This window comes from Dendrobates tinctorius, unplaced genomic scaffold (assembly GCF_039654945.1).
Source record: "Dendrobates tinctorius isolate UK_male_01 unplaced genomic scaffold, ASM3965494v1 ptg000115l, whole genome shotgun sequence".
NCBI lineage: Eukaryota > Metazoa > Chordata > Amphibia > Anura > Dendrobatidae > Dendrobates > Dendrobates tinctorius.
The window spans coordinates 2,543,005-2,568,878 of NW_027361783.1; the positions used below are offsets into that span (position 1 = coordinate 2,543,005).

The following is a 25,874-nucleotide window of genomic DNA, read 5'->3' on the forward strand; positions in this document are numbered from 1 at the left end:
GTCACTTACTGGGTGGCTTACTTCAGTTTTGATAAAATTACCATTTTACCTGCCGCAGAGCTACTAGTACTCCAAATGCTGAGATCTGTCATGCTCTCATCCCCACCAGTGATTGGCAGCTTTCTGCCTATGCAGAGTACACAGAGCTGTCTGTGGTAGAGGCAGGGTTGTCTGCAGATCAGTTGATTCCAAGGTGCACATTTCTTGCTTGATAGCACACAGAGCAGAAATACAGTTCCAACATAAAGTCCTAAGTTTTCTATTGTATCCCTATTCCGTTCTATGTGCACACAGGCAGGAGCTTGTACGGCCCACTTCTGTGCCATGTACGGAGCAATCAGCGTGGGTGAAGGGGGTTCATTTATGGACCTGGATGCCCGTTTCACAGACATGTAAATTACCTACAAAACAATTAAACCATAAAGTTTAGCGACTCTGACTTATTAACTTAATGATACATGCTGGAGTCCGATAATTGCTGCAAAGAAAAAAGGATTCGCTAGATGTCCCCGTGTCAAATGAGGGGGTAGAGTAGGTGTGCCCCTCCCCTTTAATGCATTTAACCCCTTAACACCCAGAGGCATTTTCGTATTCACATTTTCATTTTTTGCTCCCCTTCTTCCCAGATCCATAACTTTATTTTTCGGTCAATATGGCCAAGTGAGGGATTGTTTTTTGGTGGTCGAGTTGCGCTTTTAAACGACACCATTGGTTTTAACATGTCATGTACTAGAAAACGGGAAAAAAAAATTCCAAGTGTGGTGAAATGGCAAAAAAGTGCAATTCCAGTTTTTTGTTTTTTTTTAAATAATGTTTACTAAATAGACACCAAACATATCTAGGTTCTTTTTTATCTAAGTAATGAAAAAAATGTCCAAACTTTGTTGAAAAAAAAAATTTGCACCATTTTCCGATACCCAGAGCATCTCCATTTTTCGTGATCTCGGGTTGGGTGAGGGCTTATTTTTGCATGCCGAGCTGACGCTTTTAACGATACCTTTTTAGTCTCGATATAATCTATTGATCGCCCATTATTGCATTTTAATGCAATGTTGCAGCGAAACAAAAAAAAAAAAAAATTTGGGCGTTCAGACTTCTCATTACGCCGATTAGCATTCATGTTCATTTTCTTTTATATTGATAGATCGGGCGATTCTGAACACGACAATACCAAATGTGTAAGGGGGGGGGGGGGGCGATTTGAACTTTCATATTTATTTTTTTAAAAACATTTTTTTATTTTCGGCATGCTTCAATAGTCTCCATGGGAGACTAGAAGCTGCCATAATCCGACTGGCTGCTACATACAGGCGAAGATCTGATCGCCTGTATGCAGCACAATTGCTCACTTGTTAAGAGCACAGACCACCGGGCGGCACTCATAGCAATCCAGCATTGACAACCATAGAGGTCTGCTGGAGACCTCTTTTTGCCATGCCAACCCATCGGTGACCGGCGATCACCTGACGGGGTCACCGATGGGCGGATTTCCGGGGCGCTTGCTGGAAACGTGTGTTAAATGCCGCAACTTCGCTGCGGGTGGATCGAGATTCCACCTGCGGCTGTTAAAGGCACATGTCAGCTGTTCAGAAACAGCTGACGTGCTGGAGAAGATGTGGGCTTAGCGCAGCGTGAGATTTATTCAGCAGGGAAGGACATTGAGGAGCTGTCAATCAGGCTAGGTGGATGGAGATTATACTTTCAAAAAAGGATTATACAGCTATACTGACAGATTTTCATAGCATGAACACCAGCCTCAGCAGCTATACTACAGGCTGGTTGATTGAGCTAGATAAAGTAAGCTATGTGCCAAATCATATTGCCGTCAAAGCTTTGGGGCCCCATGAAAAGCTACAGGTCTGCCTAGAACAGTCTTTACCATAAATTGAATGGAGATGTAGCATGCATGCTCCATAGCTGCTTCATTAAAACATGTTCTCACTGCCATCATGTCTGCTACTCTGTATAATACAATACACACATACAAATATACACTTCAGAATCTGAATGGAAGGAACGTTGTAATTTCGCCTGGGGAGCAGAAATCCTATGCAATCCAATTTTTAATGTAAGCATTTGGTTAAACATGCAGAAGAAAAAAAAAAAAAAATGACTGCCAGGTTTCTATTTTCCATCAGACTGGTCTATTGTGAAATGTTAAGCCTTTCGTTCTTGATGACAACCGTGCATTTCCCAGTGTAAAGCTGTCATAAAGACAAAGTATACATAATAAACGTATTCTTTCACAGCGGTTCATTATATGCGCTGAAGGACTATCCTGCATATTTGCACTGTCAAGACGCAGTCTCAGCAACAGATTATCTTTGTTCCTTCCAAAAGACACAAAGCAATGGCATTTCTAACTTGTAAAACAGTTAATAGCAACCAATAACTAAGCAGTGTTAAATGATCCGACAGAAGAATCACAGACATCAAGTTATCTTGAGAAATCCTTTATTTAGCTAAATATAAAAGACAAGATATTGTCTACCACACTAGACGGGAAAAGACTCCAGTGTTCAATGTGGAAGCAAAAAAATCCATATTTTACAAAGTGAAAAAATAAATACCTCTAGTAATTTGAGGCTATACATCAATGTGCCATAAAAAAGTAGAGCTAATTTTTTTTTTTTAATTGGTTTTTGACAAAAATGTCTGTGCAAAGAAACAAAATGCATAAGGAACAAATTACTGCTACATTAAGGCAATAAGAAAGGTATATAAAGAACATCTTTCCATAAAGTGACAGTGTTAATTTTCCCAGCTTTACATTTGCAGGGTATTGCACCAAAATAGTCATCTTGGCTTTTCCTATATCTGTGTAGGAAAGCTTCCACCGCTCACAGTGGGACGTCCAACTCATTAGAACTGAGCAGAGTTTCCGAAGTGACCTCAAGTTGTGAAAGCCCAGATGCTACACATGTATAGTGAACCCCCTAGATGACCATAATGCCCAAGTAATAAAGAAAATAGAGGAGGAGGAGGATAGTGAACAGGGTGGGCAAGCGGAAAATACTACATCTGTATGCATGCCGCTGATCAAAAGCAACAAATACTGAACCTGATCGCTTTAGCAAAACTAAAATTCCTTCAAAATTAAAAACCTTACAGAGACTTTAAGCCAGAAGTCCATATTTTGTGCCCTTTGACCTATAATTTAATGTATAAAGTCACACTTAAAACAGTATTACCAGAGCACATAAAGCTATTTAGCTATAAACAAAGAAAAAAAAAAAAAACCCAAACACTAAGAAGCCTAAGTTGGACAGAATCTAAACGCTTGTTTTCTAATACTGATTAACGGGTACATTACTATAGGAATCAAATAAATAAAATGTACAGAATATAAGAAAATAAAAAGTAGACATTTCTATTGGCTAAAATGTGCTACTGGGCTGGTCAAGAACAAGATGGCAGAGTATATAATGATTGTAATTATTTCCCTATTCTAGGTGCCCGCTTCACAAAAAAAAAAATTGTTAATTTAAAATGATTCCTACTGCACATAAGGTAAAAGCAATAATTTCCGTGTTCTTGTTTACCCAGCCCTTTTAACAGTGTACACCCCACCTAATTCACTAGGCTCGAGCAGCAGTACTCGCCCACATCCTTTCCAGCAATTTCACAACTTTCTAGTGAATTAGGCTTCAAGCTCATGAATAACCATGGTTGTACCACCGAGAAAATAACTGGTGTGCTAATATTCAGCTAAAACTCTAAGAACAAGTGGCAAGGAAATGGCTTAAACTTAAAACGCACCTCTTTAAAAACCCTAAAAACTAGTCGGCCACTCTTCGGAATAAGTCTAAACCAGGCCTGTGCTAGGTTTGGCGTAAACCAAAAAGTGGCTCATCCAAAATAAAGATCTGCTCACAGAGGAAAGAACACTCATTCTGCAATCAAATCCATTACAAAGCAAAATGAAGAAGAAGATTCCTTCGTTCCAGGCGTCTTCCAGCAGAAAGGTGCATTTTATCTTTTCTCCTCTTTAGTCGTAGCAAATTCAATGGTTGTAGCATTTCATAGTGTAATTCATGGCAATGTACAGAGATACAGTCATTTTAAAGTGTCCATGGCTTAATTCGGTTTTCTTCTTAAATAACAGTCATATTTAACAAGCTTGTGTGTGTTGGCAAGTAAACGTGCTGAACGTGATCCACCGATGCCCGGCAAACTGGACATGACTGGGAAAGAAGGAAAGAATTTCATTAGTGCGATAAATTTGGCCTACACATGTTCATACCGCCTAAAGGCAATCACAGCCCCTTAAAGAACACTTACGTGTGAACATGACTATTCAGAGGCGACCGACGCATCATGAAACATGAATCTTTACAATTCACTTAGTCTGAAATATTAATATTTGACTAACCTAAAATATAACGTGCACTAATTTTACCAAGTGAACTTTAATATGCTTTATGTTCAAAGTTCAAAGTGAACAAGATGTCTGCCCTATCCTCAGTAGCGTACCTAGAGTCTGATGGGCCCTGGTGAAAGATTTGCACCTCCCTGACCCCTGAGATCATATGTCCCTTATTCTGGGTCCCATCCTGGTATATATGTCCCCCCGAAAAAACCCTCCAAAAAACAGTTATACTCCCATCTGCTCCCCCCCGCTGTGCGCACGAGTCTGCGAGCCACTCAGCCGCACGGGCCCAAACGCAACTGTAGGCATTAAGCCCCTGCCCATCCTCATTTCTCCTGAACAATTTGGATTATTTTACAATACTTCATTTTTGTTTTGCTTTTTTTAACCCCTCTAAGAAATGACAAGTCCATCAAGTTCAGATTCGTAAGTGACATGGCAAGATAATTAAAACAATCAATTCATTTTACGGTTACCTGTAACTGGGTGGCACATCCCTCACAGCACACCATATGCCCACACGGGCAGAAGGCAGAATTAATCTCCTCTTCACAGCACACCATGCACAGCATGGCTTCTTTCAGTTTTCTCAGCTTCTCCTGCAGCGCCTTTGTTTGCTGACAGCTGAGACTCTCGCAGCTGTTACAGTCCAGAGTACTTTCAGAGGTCTTGAGGGGGGAACCCTGCCCGCTATGGTCATTTCTTGGGTATAGATCCATAATGCCAGCATTGTACAAGGCTCTTCGTGCATGGTCGTAGACCTCCTTTGATGTCCTTTTTATATCAAACACGTACTTCTTGCCAACATTGATATTATCATTTAAAAATAATGACGCCAGGTGTCCTTTCAGATCTCGGCTGTACTGCATCATGACAGCGCTTGTAACAGTGTCACACCTGAAATGAGAAGAGGATGGATGAGTACACGCACCATTCTCACAAGCCCAGCAGAGAGGGCTTACTTGTGCACCAACTAATTTATCACATTGTCCATTAGAATGAAGTGCCAAAACGGCAAACACTTAAATGGGAACTGTACTTTACACAAATTTTGCATTAATCAGTAGTACAAGAGAATATAACACTCGGTAATATCTTACTCTAGAAATATGCCCATTTCTGCACTTGAGACTTGTTTCCCGCTCTTCAGCATACTGAACTAATTTCACTCAAATCAAACCTTATTCAAGATCACACAGAATGCCAACACAGCGAGGAGTGAGGTTACAGAGCATATTCAAGTCTACGAGGAGGGGTGGGAGGAGAAGGAGAGAGGAGCAGAGTGAGGCCAAGAGATCATTCAGAATCTAGCCAACTCATACCAGGGCTGGATTCACAGTTACACTACTCAATACTGTAGTATAAAGATACACCATATTTTTTGGATTATAAGACGCACTTTTTCCCCAAAAAAATTTTTGGGGGGAAATGGGGGTGCATCTTATAATGCGGATATACCTGAATCTGCTGCGGTGGATCAGGGTCCCAGGGTCGCTGCTGGAAGAGGCAAGGGTGGAGTGTTGCTGCAGACTGCATGCTGGGATGAAGCGGGTGTTTCGATGTGCACCGCTGCAGGTGTTCGGTGGTGCAGGGGGCTCTGCCGACATTGTGAAAGCCCAGAGCCCCCGTACTTACATGGTTTACTGTGCGGTGGACTCCGGGAAAATGGCTGCCGGGGGTGACGCATGTGCAGATGGAGATCTCAGCACCAAGATCTCCACTGAACACCCCCTCATCCCAGCCTGCTGCAACGCACCACTCTTGCCTCCTCCAGCAATGACTCTGACCCCCTCCAGCAATGACTCTGACCCCCTCTTCACTGCAGCCACCACCCCTGGTAAGCAATAAGACGCATGGATTATAAGAAGCATTATAATTTTATTAAAGTAAGTTTTTCCCTATTTTTCTCCTCAAAATTGGGGTGCGCCTTATAATCCACAAAATACGGTAATCACTTTTATTAAAAAAAAAAAAAAAAAAAAAGTTTTCCCCTCTACAGGCATAGCTGTGGTGGATAAGTATTACATGTTAACTAAGAATGTAAAAGATGTAGGGGACAGGACACAATCTTTGTTAATACCATTCCACTCAGGCCTATCCAGGAGGGGTCCTGTGACCAGAATCTCCCGTTATGTCCACGTGCCATAGTAAGGCAAACTAAAAGAGGTTGTCTACCATTGTCTTATAATTCCAAGTTAAAATGAAGTTTCTCATCTAGATTGATAGTCACATGTTACCCCTTCACAGTCCACTAACCTGTAAAACGCATGTGTCTCTGTTATTGCTCGGTAGAGTCCGCTGGCTGCTCTGGTGCTGATCACTTTAAAAAGAAGAACCAAACTGTTTCCAGACTCCTTGGTTATTGTCAAGTATACATTCTTGCCAGATTGTGTTGCCATTTGAATCACTGGATATGAAATCCTAATTCATGAGGGAAAAAAAAAAAAATACAATAAGAAACTGAATATGTATAAGAAATTGAGGATGCATCAATAACAGACTGCTTTGCAACAATCAAGGTCTTCCACTTAGGAGCAAAAATGATTAACTTGCTGGGGACTTTCTATCCTGATACTATATTCTGTTATGTGGTTGGCATATAAAAAAAAAAAAAATAATGAAATGCCATCAATAAGAAGTCCTCTAATCTCAAGTAGAGACTTGCAAAAAGAATCTCTTGTACTGGGCACATGTTCACCCATGAGAAGTGTCAAATATACTACATTTCGACTGCAGGGTCATCGTGGCCAGAGGCAATTGCAAGATAGTTCTTTTTCTAAATACATGAAAGCCTATGGATGACGCTTCACATTTTTGGTCACCAACTCACTTTAAATAAATCGGAATATGTTGGGTTAATTGTTAATGAGTCAAATCTGCAACATACGACAGCCAACAGCCACACTTGCTCCAACACAATGTTTGAGAACTTTGTAACCCTTTCTCAATACATAAACATATTGGGTTACTCAACACCACAACTATGACACTAATTGCACCATGGTGTTCCAAAACAGGAAGCATCTGCAAAGACACAAGGTCATGCTACAAGACACATGGGCCGACAGCCTTATTTTTATTAACAGAGGCTGGCACGCGGCAGAACTTGTACACAATACCTACCTATTGAGTGGGCTGAAGTCCTCTCTGCAGATGGAGACGCCTTCAGGACCTATACCAATGACCAGCTTCTGTCCTTCTGCGTCTCGCACAGAATGCCACTCTACCCCGTAGTTTTCCAGCGTGGACACGATCTGTAGAACCTGGTATTCCCCTGATGCTTGGCTGAGCCCTTCCAAGCTCTTGTGCTTTTCGATAATACTGTAAGGTGAGAAAAGATGACAGGGTGTTCACTTGGATGAACACGCAAGGAGCATGACAAACGCAGCAGATCCAGGCTTCTGCTCGCTCACAAAGTACCAGGAACTAATCTTTAGTGCAGGCTGAGCTATGGAAAAACCATGATTGCGCATCCTCTGCTAATCCCCTCTCCGTCATTCTAAGCCCCGTTACGATTAGGAGATGGTCCGCTGCATGCACATATTGCTACAGAATAATCTTATTACAGCAACGAGAGGGATTTTTTTTTAAATATATGTATACCGACTGTTAAGCCAGCAGAGCTTATTCCATGTTACTTATTACACAAGCACAAGCCGTGGTATGCGGTGTCCAAGTGTTAAACAATGAGGGCACGTCGTCCCTATTTTACGTGTCAGGGTGAAGCAGTACATTAACCAGCTATTATAATACTAGCAGCGGCCGGTCTGGAATCTGCAGTCATGCAGCCCTCTGTCATGGAGGCTACTCTGTACACGCCAAGTAAAAGGCCTGTCTGGGCTGAGGATCAGCAGCTAGAAGGTTTGTACGAAGATACCACAATTCTGATGTACCATTGGTTCTCCACCACATCCATGTTTAGTATAAGGCTAGTAATAACCAAAAAAAAAAAAAAAAATTGTGCTCTGACAATGTGTTATCTGAGCATGCTCGGGTGCTAATAGAGAATCTTCGCAGTGCTCTAATACTATGTTAGAGTCCCCGCGGCTGCATGTCTTGTGGCTGTTCGACAGCTGCAACACGTACGTGGATTATTTACCAAATAGGCAATCCCTGCATATGCTGCAGCTGTCAAACAGCCACGAGATATTCAGGAGCGGGGACTCGAACATAGTACTCGAGCTCACTGAACATACTCCATTAGCACACGAGCGTGCTCTGATAACACCTTCCCCGAGCGCGCTCGCTCATCACTAGTGACTATCTTCCAGCTTCTCTCTTCCGGACACGATTCAACGTAAGTGTCATGAACTGACTTATTATATCTGAAGTAATCATACTGTAACCAACATGAAGTTACAAGACTATATAAAGTAGGGGCTACAATATTAAAATAAGACATGCTTACATGTCCTAAGATATTCAACTAGTAAAAGTTTAAAGGTCTTAAACACAAAAAACACCCCAAAATCTAAGACCCGGTTAATAGTCTAGGTTTGTGGCAAGCTGGAGACCCATTTTGTGTTATTGCGCATACATAGAAAACAGGCAGACGGTTGCAGTTTTCTACCTTTCTAGTGTAGTAATTTCGTATTCCTTCGTCCAGAGATTGTGGTATCGGGCAGTGTTCTGATTATAGTCTCCATATTCCAACTGGGCAATCAGAGCGCTCAGCTCCGCCGCTTGCTCTAGAGAACACTGCAGACGACCAGCCAGGAGATCATCCTTTATGTGCAAGAAAAACATGTGCCTAATCGAAAGACATGGAAAAAAAAAATAACACGTTTAAGATTAATGGTACTGGGTGCATCGGATATTGCAGTATCTTATGCAAACATATTTAGGATTTCACAAACCAAATTATTTTGCCCTAGGAGTTGGTTATGATCAAAACGAAACATGGAACGCAACGTGTCAGGTTTTATACACAAGAAAAAAAAAAAAAACACAAGCTTTTTAATGTACTGTACCTGCACATACTGTACAGCCAGATGAAAATAGAAAAGGAGTCTGCTGACACTATTTAGAGAGAAAACAAGACGTGGGTAGATAGTGGTGATGTGGGCATCAACCTCACATTTCCGGATGACTGATGTCTATTTATTATTAAAATACAAGAGCATTACCCTTCCCAAGATGAGGATCTCGAGGACGCGTGCTGGGACCAAGGACATATTACCACACCGATAACACGTGCATAATAGGCCAACTATGGAAGCACAAAAATAATGCATCAGGCTACAGCAGGTCGAAGGGCAAGAACCAATCTACCTGAATGAAGTTGCACGCTTTTTTACCTATGCCCTAATTATCAACTAAAGACAGAAAAAAGTTGCACCTTATAAAATGAGCCAATAAATGTAGCCACTGTTAAAAAATGGAAGCTGTCCTACCCTGCAATAACAATGTCGTAGCCCAATTACAGGTGCAAGTCCGCTACCAATTGGTAGAAACCACGCAAACAACTTTAAAATAGATTGTTGCCTCTGCTAAAGCCAATCTTGCACCTGGTTTGTCTTGTGATACAAGTGTAGCATATATGGAAAGGAAACTCTCAAAATGTATACGCTTAATATGTCCATAGGGTATAATGTGCCAAGCTACATCCTAAAATTACAAGGAAAAAAAAACAAAAGTAGCGTGCAATATATATATATATATATATATATATATATATATATATATATATATATATATATATATACACACACACACATACACACACACGTGTGTATAAGGGGTTGGACAAAATAATGGAAACACCTAACGTTTTGGCATCATAATCTTCGAACATGTTATAAACATGCAAACCGTGACATATGGTAAGGTTTGCAGTTGATTATTTGTGTTATGTGATATGTGTAAGTAAATTAACTGTTTGTTTTGCAGAATTGTAAGAACATTGATGAGAACCTGATACCAAGGGCAGACCTCTCGGATTTTCAAAGAGGCCAAATTGTTGGTGCTCGTATGGCAGGCGCTAATGTAACAAAGTGCCCGAATGCTTGGCGTGTCAAGAGGTACTGTCTCCAAAGTAATGACTGCGTTTGAAAGAATGAAAAACGTCTGCAGCAAAGCACAGGTCCGGCCGAAAGTCGAAGTTGACAGAGAGACCGTCAGACTCTAAGGCGAATTGTGAGAGGATCGCAAGACCATTGCTCCGAAAATCACTGCTGAGCTCAATGAACACCTACAGACAGGGCTGTGGAGTCGGTAAGCCAAACCTGTGACTCCGACTCCTCAATTTCCCTTACACCGACTCCGACTCCAACTCCGACTCCACGACTCCGACTCCCACACATATTGCTTATATTTAAGTGAAAAATTTATTGTAGTACAATGTGAACCTCAGACATTTAATCATTTTTATGATCCAATAATCAAGATATTTAGATAGAACAGAATATATATTGGTGTACTACCCGGTTTTCATTCTTTTTGGTACAGATACGATATGGATAGACAGATATGGATAAATGGATAGATAGAGCAGATTTCTAATCTGCTTTTGCTATTGAAAACATTATCTATGAGCTCAAAAACCTTTCAGGTGATGCGGTTTTTTAAAAAGATGATCAGCTTTTGCAGCTGAAAAACGTATCCTCAAAAAACACAGGAAAAACGCTGTGTGTGAATGTAGCCTTAGATCAGGAATAGAACAGCCATTTATAGGACATTTCATAACTTTCCCAAACTCCTATGAAAAAATATTCTGCACATCCTGCATTGAATTACTGTACCCAATTTATTATATATTTTAGGAGTCGGAGTCGGTCCATTTTATACCGACTCCGACTCCACCAAAATGAGCACCGACTCCGACTCCACAGCCCTGCCTACAGAACCCAGTTTCCATGAAAACTGTTCGTCGGGAGCTGCACAAATCTGGATTCCACAGAGGAGCTGCAATTAGAAAACCGCTGCTCTCAATGACAAATGTTTCCAAGCGTTTAGAGTGGTGTAGAAACCTCCAGAATAGGTCCCTCGAGCAGTGGAAACATGTGATATGCTCAGACGAATCATCGTTTACCCTATTTCCAACCTCCGGCCGAGTGTACGTTTGGAGACAGCCGAAAGAAGCATTCCATCCAGACTGCCTTCTCCCAACCATAAAACATGGTGGAGGTTCTGTGATGATCTGGGGTGCTATTTCGTGGAGATCCGCCGGGCCAATGATATCCCTTCATGGAAGAATTAACAGCCGAGATTATTTAGGCATTTTGGGCGACCAAGTGCATCCTATGGTTCAAGCACTGTTCCCGGAGGGGAACGCCATCTTTCAGGATGATAATGCACCAATTCATACAGCTAGAATCGTTCAAGCATTCTAATGAAGTTGAGCAACTCATCTGGCCCCCACAATCCCCAGACCTCATTGAGCATTTATGGTCGATTTTAGAGATTCAAGTTAGACGTCGATTTCCGCCGCCATCGTCGCTCAAACAACTGGAAGGTGTTTAACCGAAGAATGGGCTACAATTCCTTTGGAAACAATTCACACCTTGTATGAATTCATAGCTCGGATAACTTAGGCTGTAATCGCCACAAAAGGTGGACCTACACCATATTAAACAAACTTTTGCTGATGTTTCCACTATTTTGTCCAACCCATAATATTATATATATATATATATATATATATATATATATATATATATATATATATATATGCACACACATAAGCCAAGATTTTCAGCCCATTTGTTTGGGCTGAAAGTCCCCCTCTCGGCTTATACGAGAGTCAGAGGCCAGGGGGTTGGCGGGGGAGGGGGTGTCAGGTCATACTAACCCCCCCACAGCATGTCTCTGCAGCCCCCCGAGTCTCGCACACCTTCCTTCAGCGGTCACGTGGTACCGCTCATTAAAGTCATGAATATGCACATATTCATGACTTTAATGAGCTGCCTGAACGTCACTGACAGAGGACCCAGAAGACAGAGCGGCGGGCAGCGGTGGAACGGGGACAGGTGAATATTTGAGGTGCCGAGGCCCTGAGCCAGCGGTGACACCAGCACCTGTCCCCCATAGCGCGCCAGTGTCCCCGCTTGCTCGGCACACCGGCACCTGGCCCCCAGTGAGGAGAAGTGAGTAAGTTTTTTTTTTTTTTTTTTTTTTATTTGCAGCAGCAGCGGAAGTATATGGGGCCTATTCTATGGAGCATCTTACGGGGGGGCATAATCTATGGAACATCTTATGGGGGGGGCATAATCTATGGAGCATCTTATGGGGCCATAACCTTTATGGAGCAGCATATGGGTCATATAATTCTATGGAGTATCTTATGGGGCCATTATTAACCTTTGTGCAGCATTACATGGGGTGTATTTTGTATGGAGCATCTTATGGGGACATCATGAACTGTATGGCACATTATATGGGGCTCCTGATTCAATATGGATATTCAAAAACACAACCTACTGATGTCTCAATTAATTTTACTTTTATTAGTATCTATTTTTATTTTTGAAATCTACTAGTAGCTGCTGCATTTTCCACCCTAGGCTTATACCATTTTTTTGTGGCAAAATTAGGGGGGGGGGCGGCTTATAGTCAAGTAGATATGATATAGATTATATATATCCTCTACTAAATATACTATGTTTGAGAAATCTTTTATAGTCATCACTTCAGAGGTTTTTTATTTTTTTATTTCAGAGATGGAGTGGTGTTACTAAATAAACATACCTGACACTAGTATTATACTAACCAAACGTCATTCTCAGCTCTTCCCAGCGCCATTCCCATCTCGCCATCCTGTGACCATAACTTGTGACTAACCAGAAGTCAGTGGCTGGACAGACATCTGTCTGGGATGATTTAGCGAATCCTGCTTTGAGCAGGGGGTTGGACCAGATGGCCCAGGAGGTCCCTTCCAACTCTACGATTCTATGGTAACTGTCACAAGCTCTCAAGGCAAGTCTGAGAGCCGTGATCTGCCTCTCAGACTTAGGGCTCATACTCACTTTCGAGAGACTCCCACGATTCTCATGCGAGTCTCTCGCATGAAAACCTGCCGCCGGCACTTGGACCGGAGCGTGCGGCTGCATGTATTTCTATGAGCCCTTACATTGAGTAATGACTTCCAGCAAACACTGGAGCGATCCAGCAGATCACAAACTGCTGGAGACCAACAGTAGTAGTGCTGGGAACAGGTGAAAACAGCGGCTGGAAAGTACACGACATGGGGCAGGGAACTTAGATTATTAGCGCCACTCCCGGGGTGAAAAAAAGAAAAGTGTAATCTCTCAGTGCATTGTAAGCATATGCAAAACAAGAGGAAAAGAACTGGAGATAACAGTAATTAGCAGGTGTCTATGGCTCTTCTAACACTAGAATAAATTAGTAGCGAATCTGTATATTTAAAAACACGGTATCTAATTTATTATATCATCTACAATGATGTAGAAGCCATGTGCTCAATACATTTGAGTGAATAAATCCTTGCTTTATCAAGAGATGGTACAATGGCATCGGCCCCTTTTTTATATTTTCTGATGGACGACTGAAAACACAGCATGCTGCTCTATTATCTGTATGGAGGCCTGTCAAAAATGGATGAAAAATGGCTTCTAACAAGGCCACGGTTCATACGTGTAATCCTTGTATTTATAAAAGAACACCAGGGGAATGGAGACATCCAACCCCTGACTGCTGTGAACTGTACTGGCATGCACATGACGTTATAATCGATCAGTTTTGTACACATGCCCCTTCTCATATGAAGGCACACAACTCACTATAAAAGATGGCGCCATGTTGCTCCGTGAGCGCTAGAATTACAGAAGAACATTATGGCAACATGGTGGTCTTTACCATCAACTCATGGGCACCTAGTGTGCTAGCCAAGGTCATTTGTCCATTTTTTGTGCAGAGTCCATGCACACAGCCTTAAGGCCCCGTCACACTAAGCGACGCACCAGCGATCACAACAACGACACGACCTGGCAAAGATCGTTTGTGCATCGCTACATGGTCGCTAGTTAGCTGCCAAACAGGCAGATCTCCTCAAGACGCAGCAGCGATCTGTATAACGACCTCGGCGGTCGTTGGGACCTTGTCACACAGCATGCAGTGTTTTAACGATTCAACCTAGTCCCACCTGCGCCGCAGAGATACGAGTCACCAACGAGGTCGCTCGTCGTTTATAAAGGGTGTCAAACTCAGCGATTCAGGCGCACCAGCGGGACGCAAACGATCAAAAATGGCCCAGGACGTTCGAGCACGATCAGCGACATCGCAGCGGGGGCCACATCGCCGCTGCATGTCACACATAGCGACATCGCTGACGATGTCGCTGTTGCGTCAAATCGGTGACGCTTAAGCAATCTCGCTTGGTGTGACGGGGCCTTTAGAGGGGTTGTGCCACAAACCAAGTACATTTTAATCAATAGATCTTGGAATAAAAATAAGTTCCACAACTGTATGTGATAAAAAGAAATGAAAATAAAAATTGATCCAGTGCTGATAGTTTTATAAATGTGCTATACTGTGTAATGGCTGGGTCTGTCGGTACATGGACATTGTCTGATCATACCACAGCTCCTGGGCAGGTGGGGGACGGGGACAAAAAGAGTACAGACAGGACAATTGGGGATCACAACATCCAATTGTGGAACTTATGTCAAGATCTAAGATGTACTTTGATTCTGGGACAAGCCCTTTATTGCCCCCATACACAGACTTATGTCAGCTGAACCTGCCGACATCAACAGGTTTGGACAACGGTCTAATATGTATGGGGTGCAGGCTGACTGATGGTCAGTGGATAGGAAGGTAGGGGGTGGAGAGGTCAATCGCACACACCCCATAGCAGATTGCAGAACATTCTCAGCCCGCAGCTTTTTCAGAGAACAAAGAACCACCAAGCGAGCTCTCCTGTGTAGGAAAGTCTGCCTTCGGCCAAAACACATTTAACATCTGACCACTATTCAAATGTTAGAATTACACTAGGGATATAAAAAAATATGGATCTTAGGAAAACTGGTTGTATAGATGTTCTACCAGTGTTTGCACGGGGTTTCCTCTGGGTTCACCGGTTTCCGCCCACTCTCCACAGACATACTGATTGGGGCTCACAATCTACATTCCCTATGGGGAGAGGGATGATAATGTATTAATGGCACTATACAAGTAAAAGACAAATCCCATCCACACCAGTAAAGATCTTTACAGCACTATACTTCTCAAATGTCCCCGAGTTTCATTAGCTTATAAACACAAGCTTTTGCCATACACTTGCCAGATAAAATGTATTTTCCATCGGTAGGAAATGGTTAGCCATATTTAACTAACACAAAAGTAAGGGACACATGAGCAGCCGCCACAATCCGGGCAGGAGGAAGTCTCTGCACCTGGCATTCTCTAGTTACATCCCTCATTGTGTGTAACCTTTCCCCTACTTCCACCGAACAGCAGCTTTATATACACCACCTGCAGCTGTATACTGCACCGATGTGTCCGCAAACGTTCAGACCGATGATGGCCTCTACAAAGCACCGTGGATAACACCACCGTCTATACAGAACACATCCATCGCCATTCCTGGCCTGCACGTTAGTGCCATGGAGCCCTCAGTGTCAGGCTATGTTCACACATTGCGCTCTTGTTGCTTTTTTTCATGAAAATTAAAAGCAGCGTTTTACCGTACCAGCCAAAGATGTGAGACTTCAGACATCCATGCGCACATTCGTTTTTTCCTGACCGCAGCTTGTCACTTTGCTCAGTGTTTTTGCAGCATTCTTGCATTGGCGGCCTAACACCTTGCATTGGTAATACTTGTATGGTGGAAGCAAAGCCAAAACTTTGGGATCATGACAAGCACAGTAAAACCTACTTTTTGTCTATAGCTTTTAAAATGCCAAGAGATCAGGTTCTGGCTGCAGGAAAAAAAAAAAGCAATGTGTGAACATATCCTATAGTGCTAGAGAACTCCCATCTATGGTTTATTAAATGTGTATATAATGTAGTGTGAGTCAATTAATGTAATCACTTCCCACTGCTCTCTCCGGTACCCAGCGCCGCTCGGCATCGCTTCTGAGTGACGTCAGTGCCACTATGACTAGTCGTCTCACTATGTGTGAGCCGGAAGGGTTACAATGTTAAGTCTCTGAGGCTCCAGACATAGGTCACACCGCGCAGTGTGACCCGGACAGTGTGCAGAACAGCGGTAGGGGAGTAGATTAATCCACTCACTGTATACATACACACTTTAATAATGGACAGGATCTGTGTGCGGTCTGTTTTTTACATATCCCTAAACTTTTAAGTGGCACTTTTGTTCCGTGGATCAAAAAAAAAAAAAAAAAATGGATGTGATTATTTTTGCAGATACATGGACTGCAAACAATCAAGGACACGAGAGCAGCGCCATATACAATAGGTACATGAATCGATCATTGACACCCACGGGTCGTACATGAAAAACAGAGGCCTTACGCATCACAATAATTCCTAAAGCAATACATTAGAAAGTGTGAAAACGGGGGGGGGATAGCTAAATGATGATGTGCACTCGTCAAAATTAACTTCATGAATTGGCTAAAGCACAAGGTTAATTTCATAACACGTTAATCGTTTGATTTGTAAGGTAAAAAAGAGCACAGGCTTTACAGGTATGCAAAAAAGAGGGAAGGCAGAGGCTGCAGCTTCTGCATAGAAACCAGACACGCCAGCCAACCAGGCCGTCTCCTCTTACACCAATCTATATTCGACGTCTCGAGCCAACAGCTATTACCGGAGGTTACTAGGAGTCAATGACCCACAGTTACCATATATTCCTGGCACGTGACTTCCTACCAAGGAGGCTCAAGAAATATTTAGCCAGAGCAAGTGACGGTGCGCTTTACCAGAAGCACAGACAATAGATTATTCAGCGTGTAGGTGTTGTGTTAGCAGACTCAACATGAATACATTATGCTTTGCACATTCATACATCTGCGCACCTTCCAAAAATACATCAGTGTCCCTAACAATCAGCATATTAGAGGGTCCAGATGCTGGGACACAAGTCACCGGTCAGGGTCACACCTGCCTGACCATGGATTTAAAGGGGCTCAGATACAGGAAAAATAGAAATCTTTGTACGGTGTTAGCCAGTAGATAGAAAAATATTCATCCGAGAGCATCCAGCGTTTCAGTAAGCAGGCTTATGAGACAGAGCGGAGCAGATGAAGATGGCGGTGGGCAAGTACAAGACTTAGTGCAGGGACCTGGCATTACTAATAATAATTTTATTTCTATAGCCACAACATATTCCGCAGCGCTTTACATTTTAAAGAGGACAATAAAGGACGTTAGAGAATAGTAATAATCACATAAATCAACAGATACCAAGAGGAGTGAGGGCCCTGCGGGCAAGTGTACAATCTATGAGAAGCCCCATCTCCAGCGGGAAAATTAAAGACTCACACACGTTTGCAAAACGCGAGGAAAAACACGCTGCAGTGGTGCCGTAACGGAGGGTCACCCGGTGAATGGACAGGCCAGAGATTGGGTGGTTCTGTGGCTAATATATGAGGGCTGTAATCGATGAGGCATTCAGGAGTGGGAATTCTAAACCAGGCAGTTCTTAACTTTATGTACAAAACACGTATTGCCTTAAAATCCCAACAGTGAAAAAAAATTAAAAAAACAAAACCTATGAATAGCAAAAACAGAAGGTCTAAAAGGAAACCTGCCACATTGTAGGCCAAGTCCACACTAGGCGTTATTGCAGCATTTTCTTCGAAAATTTTTAGCTGCATTTTATGCAACCAACAAAGGCTATGAAACCTCAGAAATCTCATGCTCAGTTTGTTCTTTTTTTCAGCGTTTTTCATCCATTGAAGTGAATGGGTGGTGAAAAAAACCGCACCAAAAAACGCAGGCATCAAGTTTTGCTGTTTTTTGGTGCCAAACCCTGATTCTGTAGAATAGGACATCCCCCCCCCCCCCCCCCCCAACACTAAACCTTATTAGCATGCACGAGGGACAACTCTAGCATGCCAAAACCACTGCAAAAAAAACGCTAGGAAAACATGCTTTTTTCTGCAGTTTCTTTCCTGCCAAGAGATCTGGTTTTGCTGCAGGAAAAAAAAATGCTGAAAAACCACCCAGTGTGAACATACCCTTTGTCCGACCTGTGGACTGCATGGTACACAGAAGGAGGAGCAGAGCAGAATAATATATAGGTTTGATGGAATAGATTTAGCATAACTTGTATTTTATTCATTAAAATCCCTGGTTATTGTATGTATGAGTCCAGTAGGCGGTCCTACCCAGAGAATGACAGCTATTGGCATGCACAGTCATACCGGGAAGATAGGACTGCACACAGGACTCCTAGGCTTACAATCACCAGGGACTTCAAGGAATAAAATGAAAGTTTTATTGAAACTTTTCGGACACAAAGTTTCTCAATCTGCTCAGCTCCTGCCTCCGGATCAGGTACCGTTTCCAACATCACAGGTTTCCTGTAAAGTCGTTGCACAAAACTGATCACTTCTAACAATGAAAAGCCACCTGGTGTCTATTCTCAAACCCTCTGACGACACTAATAAATTATTCACAAGTACTGTACCCACGCACAATATACAAGGGTATAGAATACGGATCTTCAAAACCATAAAAGAACGCACAATGCTAATTCCAACAAGACAGTTTCATGGCCCCAAATATGTATTTTAATATTTACACGTTTATACTGTACTTCCTGGGGGGAAAAAAAAAAGAAAAAAAAAAAAAGTCTTATCTGGCACCACGAGCTGGACAAAAAAGCTGAGCGGGGTAGAGGGAGGGAGCTTCCTGCTCTGCTGCACTTGTGGTTTATGTGACCTATAATAACACAGGCTTCTATATGAGGTTACTACAGGGCAGACTCCAAACGGAAGAGGTTAACCAGAGCCACTTTACTTCCCGATACAAACGTAGAATCACAAAGATCGCCCTTTGTTTAGAGACCTTGCTGTATATTATCCCGAGCAAGTACCATACACTGCATGCATTGTACGCTCACACATGCCTGCTGATGGCTTCTCATACACAACCATGATCACAGCATTCTCATCATTATATACAGACAATGTCAGCTGCAGAGACGGATAAGTGTCCATCAAAAATCTGGACAAGAGATGAGAGTTCCAGCCGGTGTTTATTTCCCTCCCAAAGAAGTGAATGGGTGACACCATGCCATCTGTGAATTTCCACTATTCTCTATTAGAACTTCACCAAAGGGCCACATTAATCAACTATCACAAAGGCACAGAACGGTGACCCAAGAATTAGGGCCCACTGCAGTATGTCTCCATCTATCAGGTATCCTGGAAAGGGCGAGATGTCCCAGAAGCGCCCCCCTCAGGAGAAGTGAAGCATTACACATTTCCCATTTAGATCAGAGAGCAGGAAGTGTAATGCTCGGACATAAGTGGTCCACCACGGTGACCCAAGAATTAGGGCCCACTGCAGTATGTCTCCATCTATCAGGTATCCTGGAAAGGGCGAGATGTCCCAGAAGCGCCCCCCTCAGGAGAAGTGAAGCATTACACATTTCCCATTTAGATCAGAGAGCAGGAAGTGTAATGCTCGGACATAAGTGGTCCGCCACAGCCACCTAATTAACGGAAGAGGTCTCCTCTATTAGGTAAGGTGGCTTTTCTAAACCAGACCACCTACTGTATTTAAGGAAATAGTAGCAGCGAGGAAAAAACTAGGAAAGTTAAAATACCTGGTTATAGACAAGAAAGTGTTACCTGGTCTGCTCCTGGAGAATGAGATGGGGCTCCACAAAGAACTTGACTCGTAGCTTCATCCTGAAAGGAGCCAGCCCGTCCATTTGCTGGGATATTCGGTTTCTCAGATTCAGCCATAGACTTTCTCCCTTATTTCCGCTGAACTGTAAGCCAAAGTAATCCACTTCAATAATGCCAAGCCGTTCACAAACCTGAAAACAACGATAAAGAGATTTAGGCATGTTACAAGCCTCCACTGTAACAGCACTACTGTGCTCTATTAGACACTGTCCAAAAAATAATAAGACGCACACCATTCTAAAGCCTTCACCGGCAGCCACCTCCCTAAGGCTGCGTTCACACAGTGCGGGGCGACCTGGTGCCGGCTGATTCTTTTTTCGCAGGTTTATGGGGAACAGTGTAAAACGGATGAAACACGTAAGAAATTATTTGTACTTCTCAGTTCAACTGATACACTGCCGAGTCAATGGATATAATAATAAAAAAAAAAAAAAAAGTTTAGAACAATTTACCCACTTCAGAAAAAAAAATTAAGTAAATAAATAAAGTTGGACAGTACTTTGCTGCGATTTATCATAGGCTGACTGATGGAAAGGCTTTTTTTTTTTTCTCTTCTTCTCTTTCTTTAATCGCAAGAAAAAACCTGATAAAAATCCAGTGGTAAAGTCTGACACACGGGCCAAACTGATGAAAGTCGGGTCAAAAAAACACTGGAAACTGATTCTTTTTGTGTACAATTTATAAAAAAAAAAAAAACAGTGACACGTGAATGAGCTATTCCTCTAGAGCAGACAAAGCGCCACACATTGCTGATGGACAGGCCCCGACACAGACAAGCTGGCACACGCTCAACCACTCCACGAGTGAGCAAATACACAGAGCAAACTCCTGCTGCACTTTACTAACACAAAGGTCCGAATTACAGGAGCATTCCAAGCCAATATCACCCAATATATACCTGACCGGCCTGATAACAGAGTCACATCTGGACACACTGTTTGCCCTGGACGCATTGGCCGTTACCGGCTCTAAGGGGAGTGAAGTGTACAATGCACGAGTAGATCACCCGGAATATAGGAGCTGGGGCTGGTTTTGGCAAATAAGGTGTATACCGTGACTTACAATGAAAATGTTATACACATCTACATAACACTTTTTTTTTATCAACTTCATCTGGCTTTTATAGGGATAGTCCACTCAAAAAAAAACCTTGACAACACTGGGCTCATGGTGGTGTTAAACTGAAAACACTCCGCTACCATACTGCCGCAGCTCCTCTATACTACAGGTGATGGTCACCAGTGGTCTTGCGGCTTCTTTTTCTTGTTGGGGGGCTTTCAGGTCAGAAGACCAATAGTGGCAGCCAATAACGGTTACATGATGCCGGTAACAGTACAGAATAGCGCACTGCTAATAGATAAACGGGTTCGTCTTTTCGTTATTTTACCAGTGCATTGGGTCTAGTTTTAAAGTGTTCCTTCACAGTGGACAACTCCTATAGGGCATTTGCTAGAATGGGATTCTATGGGATGTACTGCACAGAGGTAGTTTCCACTCCAATAGCGACAAAAAAAAAAAAAATACTTTGCAGAGTGTTAAATCGCGAGCACAAGTTGACATGCCGCATATTTGAAGTCCGTGCTATTCTCCAGTGTGGAAAGTTCTTGTGAAATGTGTTTTACAGTCATCAGTCCATGTAAGTCTATGTGCACACGCTGCGGATCTGCAGCAGTTCTGCAGACAGTGTACAGTACAATGTAAGTCTATGTGACTTACAATCCGCTGTGCACATGCTGCGGTTTTTCAACTGTGGAAAAGCTGCAGTTTTGAATCCACAGAAAGAATTGACATGTCAATTCCTTCTGCGGATTCTGCTGCCGTTTGCCACCTATTCCATTGTCCAGGTGGCAAACTGCAGGGGAAAACCGCAGGCCAATCTGCAGGTCATTTTACCTGCGGCTTTACCTGCGGATCCGCAGATACAAATCCGCGGGTGAATCCGCAGCATGTGCACATAGCCTTACAGCCAACTTGTAGTTTAGGATTTTTTTCTCTGCACCAAATTCTGGTAAATCAAACAGGATTTTGCAGCAATTTGATGATAATCACAGAAAACTGACATGTGAGAGCATAGTCACAGAATGATGACACAGGCTCATGGCCTGTTACAAGACATACCGATGCAGTGTGCCATGCATTTATGGATTCATCATACGGGCAGACGGCCATCCCCAAGTAGTAAGCAAACCTTCTACTGAACGGCAGCAAGATGAGTTTGTGAGAACCTTGAGATACAGCCATACAAAGGGTCAGAAGATTGCATTACTTCATTATACCATGTCCTAGGGGATGGATAGATAGATAGATAGATAGATAGATAGATAGATAGATAGATATCTCAGCTCAGCTCACAGGAGTTGCAGTTTAAGCAACATAATAAAGGGGATTTTTCCAAGGTGGCACGAAGCCATTCTGCCAATCTTCAGCACTTGTCAGTTTGATCAGACTGTTCTAACAGAACTTACATTTTTCACTTTATTTAAAAAAAAAAAAAAAAAAAAAAAAAAAAAAAATTGCTGTATCGCAGATATAAAAAAGAAAGACTGGTCAGACCTTATGGACGCATCTAATATATATTCCGAAACACTGGGAGTATTCGGAGACCCATACTCCATTTCTTCTAGGTCCTAGACTATGGCTTTGACGAGAATACATAGTAGCTGATATCGGAGCTCATTCTCCAGACACTGACAGCTGTTTGTTAAACAATTGCAGTGTTATTGTGTATAACTTCTGGTACGGTAACAGCCATGAAAAGGCAGCCTTCATCCACTAATACCCTGCTGCTTGGAGAAGAAGAGAACCATTATTATTATTAATGTGCAGAGCTCCAATTAACCAATAACGGTGCCACAGCCAACAGCCCAAGATTAGTAATGTCCATCCCTGCATTAATGGCCCTGTAGCACAGACGGATGTTAGGTGTCAATGGATACAATCTTCAAAGATTGCAACTGAAAACAGGTTCCAGATACAGAGGCTAAAATAGAAGTGAACTCCAGTGACCCGGTTTTCCCGTTTGGAGAAGTCAGCAGTGTGTAGGAATGTGGGAGCTGAGAAAGATTCTGACGCAAGTATGAATCACGGAAAAGAAAGACACAGATTTTACACGTATCCTGTTATAGAGCAGCTAGTGACATAACACTGTCGGCCACAGCGGGGCTCAGGAACAAGGTGAGTCCGGGAGAAGATCCATCACCGCACACGGGACAAGTTTATTGGCCCCAGATATGAAGCTACTGCTGAACTACTACTCCCAGTACGCCCTGATAGTCAGCGTTTGGCAAAGCATGCTGGAAGATATTTTCCAACTGGAAAAACATAAATTAGTTATCACTGACTCACAAGCATTTAAGAAATTTGGATTTAAGCGAGAAAACAAGTCATCGCCTAAAGGCAAGAACGCCAGCAGGCCCCTAATCATTGACAACCACGGTTAATTGCTTCCTTTAATGTTGCCTAAATTTCCCCAGATCTTTGTGGCCACGATTCTAGATGAAAGAAAGCTGTTCTATAGCTGTTCCAAAACTACAACTCCCAGCATTGTGGCTGTCAGGGCAGAGCGGGAGGTTGTGCAGCAGCTGTAGAATTCCATTTCAGCTGGAGATCCGCATCCACAGGTCTACATTACGGCACGGTCACATGGACTGTGGACTCGCTTTTTCAAGTAGATCTGCTACAAAATACAAGGAAAAAAATAAACCGTGTGAACAGACCCTGACAAAGGGGGTTTCCAGGTCTTTGCTGTTTTATGACCTTTTAACACTCACAAAAGCATAAAATAAAGTCTCCAAGCAGTCAGACGTGTACACAGCAATAGGACACGGCTCACCTATAGCTGGGGAGAACTTTCCGCAGCAAGTCATGGAGTGCTTCCTTACTGAGTCAGACGTGTTTATAATAACTTATGGTACAATTCACACCGGGCAGTAATACAAGCCCCAGACTAAGCAGCCGTGGAACAGGTCCATGACCTCAGAGCAAACATTCTCAGAACTAGAAAACATCCAGACAGGTGACTGCCAGGAAAACACAACCCAGCCGTACCCTGTTACTATCCAGGAGCTATAGGGTTACCCTTTACCAAAAGGATAACCTCTCCAATCTGGAACGGTGACCACCGCTGTGCCAGGCTGCCTGGACTAACACCCACCGCTGTGCCAGGCTGCCTGGACTAACGCCCGCCCCTGTGCCAGGCTGCCTGGACTAACGCCCGCCCCTGTGCCAGGCTGCCTGGACTAACGCCCGCCCCTGTGCCAGGCTGCCTGGACTAACGCCCGCCCCTGTGCCAGGCTGCCTGGACTAACGCCCGCCCCTGTGCCAGGCTGCCTGGACTAACGCCCGCCCCTGTGCCAGGCTGCCTGGACTAACGCCCGCCCCTGTGCCAGGCTGCCTGGACTAACGCCCGCCGCTGTGCCAGGCTGCCTGGACTAACGCCCGCCGCTGTGCCAGGCTGCCTGGATTAACGCCCGCCGCTGTGCCAGGCTGCCTGGGCTAATGCCCGCCGCTGTGCCAGGCTGCCTGGGCTAATGCCCGCCGCTGTGCCAGGCTGCCTGGGCTAATGCCCACCGCTGTGCCAGGCTGCCTGGGCTAATGCCCACCGCTGTGCCAGGCTGCCTGGGCTAATGCCCACCGCTGTGCCAGGCTGCCTGGGCTAATGCCCACCGCTGTGCCAGGCTGCCTGGGCTAATGCCCACCGCTGTGCCAGGCTGCCTGGGCTAATGCCCACCGCTGTGCCTGGTGTCAGGCTGGCAGGAGACTGCTACTGTAAGGAAATAGGGGTGACCCAAACAGAAGGCAAAGTAGGGCAATCCAGAAAGTGCCTACCTGGTTGAGGCAGTCCTCGCCATTCGCCTTGGCATCCACCACCACCTCCATCACCACCGAGTCCGGTCTGGTCACATAGCACAGCATGGCAGCACAGAGGGAGCCTTCTACCTACGGATAAAACTATAAAACTAAAACCTCGTGCCCCTTCCTAGGAGCGGCCTGTGTGCAGCCGGGCACCCCCCGAGGGTATCTGCATGTAGAGGCGGGAGGGCAGGAAGGCGCCAGCTGCCAGCAGCCTCCACACAAGGGAATGGGGAGCCCGAGCCGACCGTCCCCGTCTGACTGGCACATGAGCCCTCCCTCCGGCACAAGGCACGCCCACACCCGCTCATTGGCTGCTGTACTAGAGCCTGCACTAGCAGGACATGCGCACTGGCTTACACTGAAGCCGGCAGCTGAGGGAAGTTCTGGAAGTCCTAGCGCACCACAGAATCATCGGCGCTGGAGAGATGCGATGCCTCTGAAGACACCTAGTGGTCAAATGGAGAACAGCAGTATATACGGTAACGGCGGAGATGAGAACTAATATTCTTCTACAATAGACCCCTACAATAGCGACTACGAGGCTGAAGTTGGTTTCTTATTCGTCAATTTATTCTTTTCTTGTTTTTACAGGTTTAACAACCAAAAATAAGCAACACAATAAAAAACCATCCAGTGAAGTGCTTAAGCTCCAAGTCTCCGTCCTCACATCGCACGCACTCTGCGCTGGGCGCATTCTCCGGGGGCAGTGCCATACGGTGTGTGCATACTCCCAGCTACATCCCGACTAGGCTGTGCCCAGCATTCCTCAATACATTTCCACTGAGCGACGCCGCGTCCATCTGGTCGGAATGTGGCAGGAGAATGCAGTCACATGACCGCCGCCGGAGAATCCTCACAGCCCCCGG

The 25,874-nt window shown here is 43.9% G+C and overlaps 1 protein-coding gene across 1 annotated transcript; it reads right to left on the reverse strand.

Moving 5' to 3' along the window:
• Nucleotides 1–2,437: 2,437 nt before the first annotated feature.
• On the reverse strand, nt 2,438–25,301 carry MYLIP (myosin regulatory light chain interacting protein). Its single transcript, XM_073589946.1, has 7 exons — nt 24,982–25,301; nt 20,095–20,285; nt 8,940–9,119; nt 7,493–7,690; nt 6,626–6,790; nt 4,846–5,266; nt 2,438–4,184 (listed from the first exon to the last, which is right to left on the reverse strand). Exons 1-7 carry the CDS (start codon nt 25,066–25,068, stop codon nt 4,095–4,097), a joined length of 1,332 nt encoding a protein of 443 aa, XP_073446047.1. The 5' UTR covers nt 25,069–25,301; the 3' UTR covers nt 2,438–4,094.
• Between the last annotated feature and the right edge of the window lie 573 nt (nt 25,302–25,874).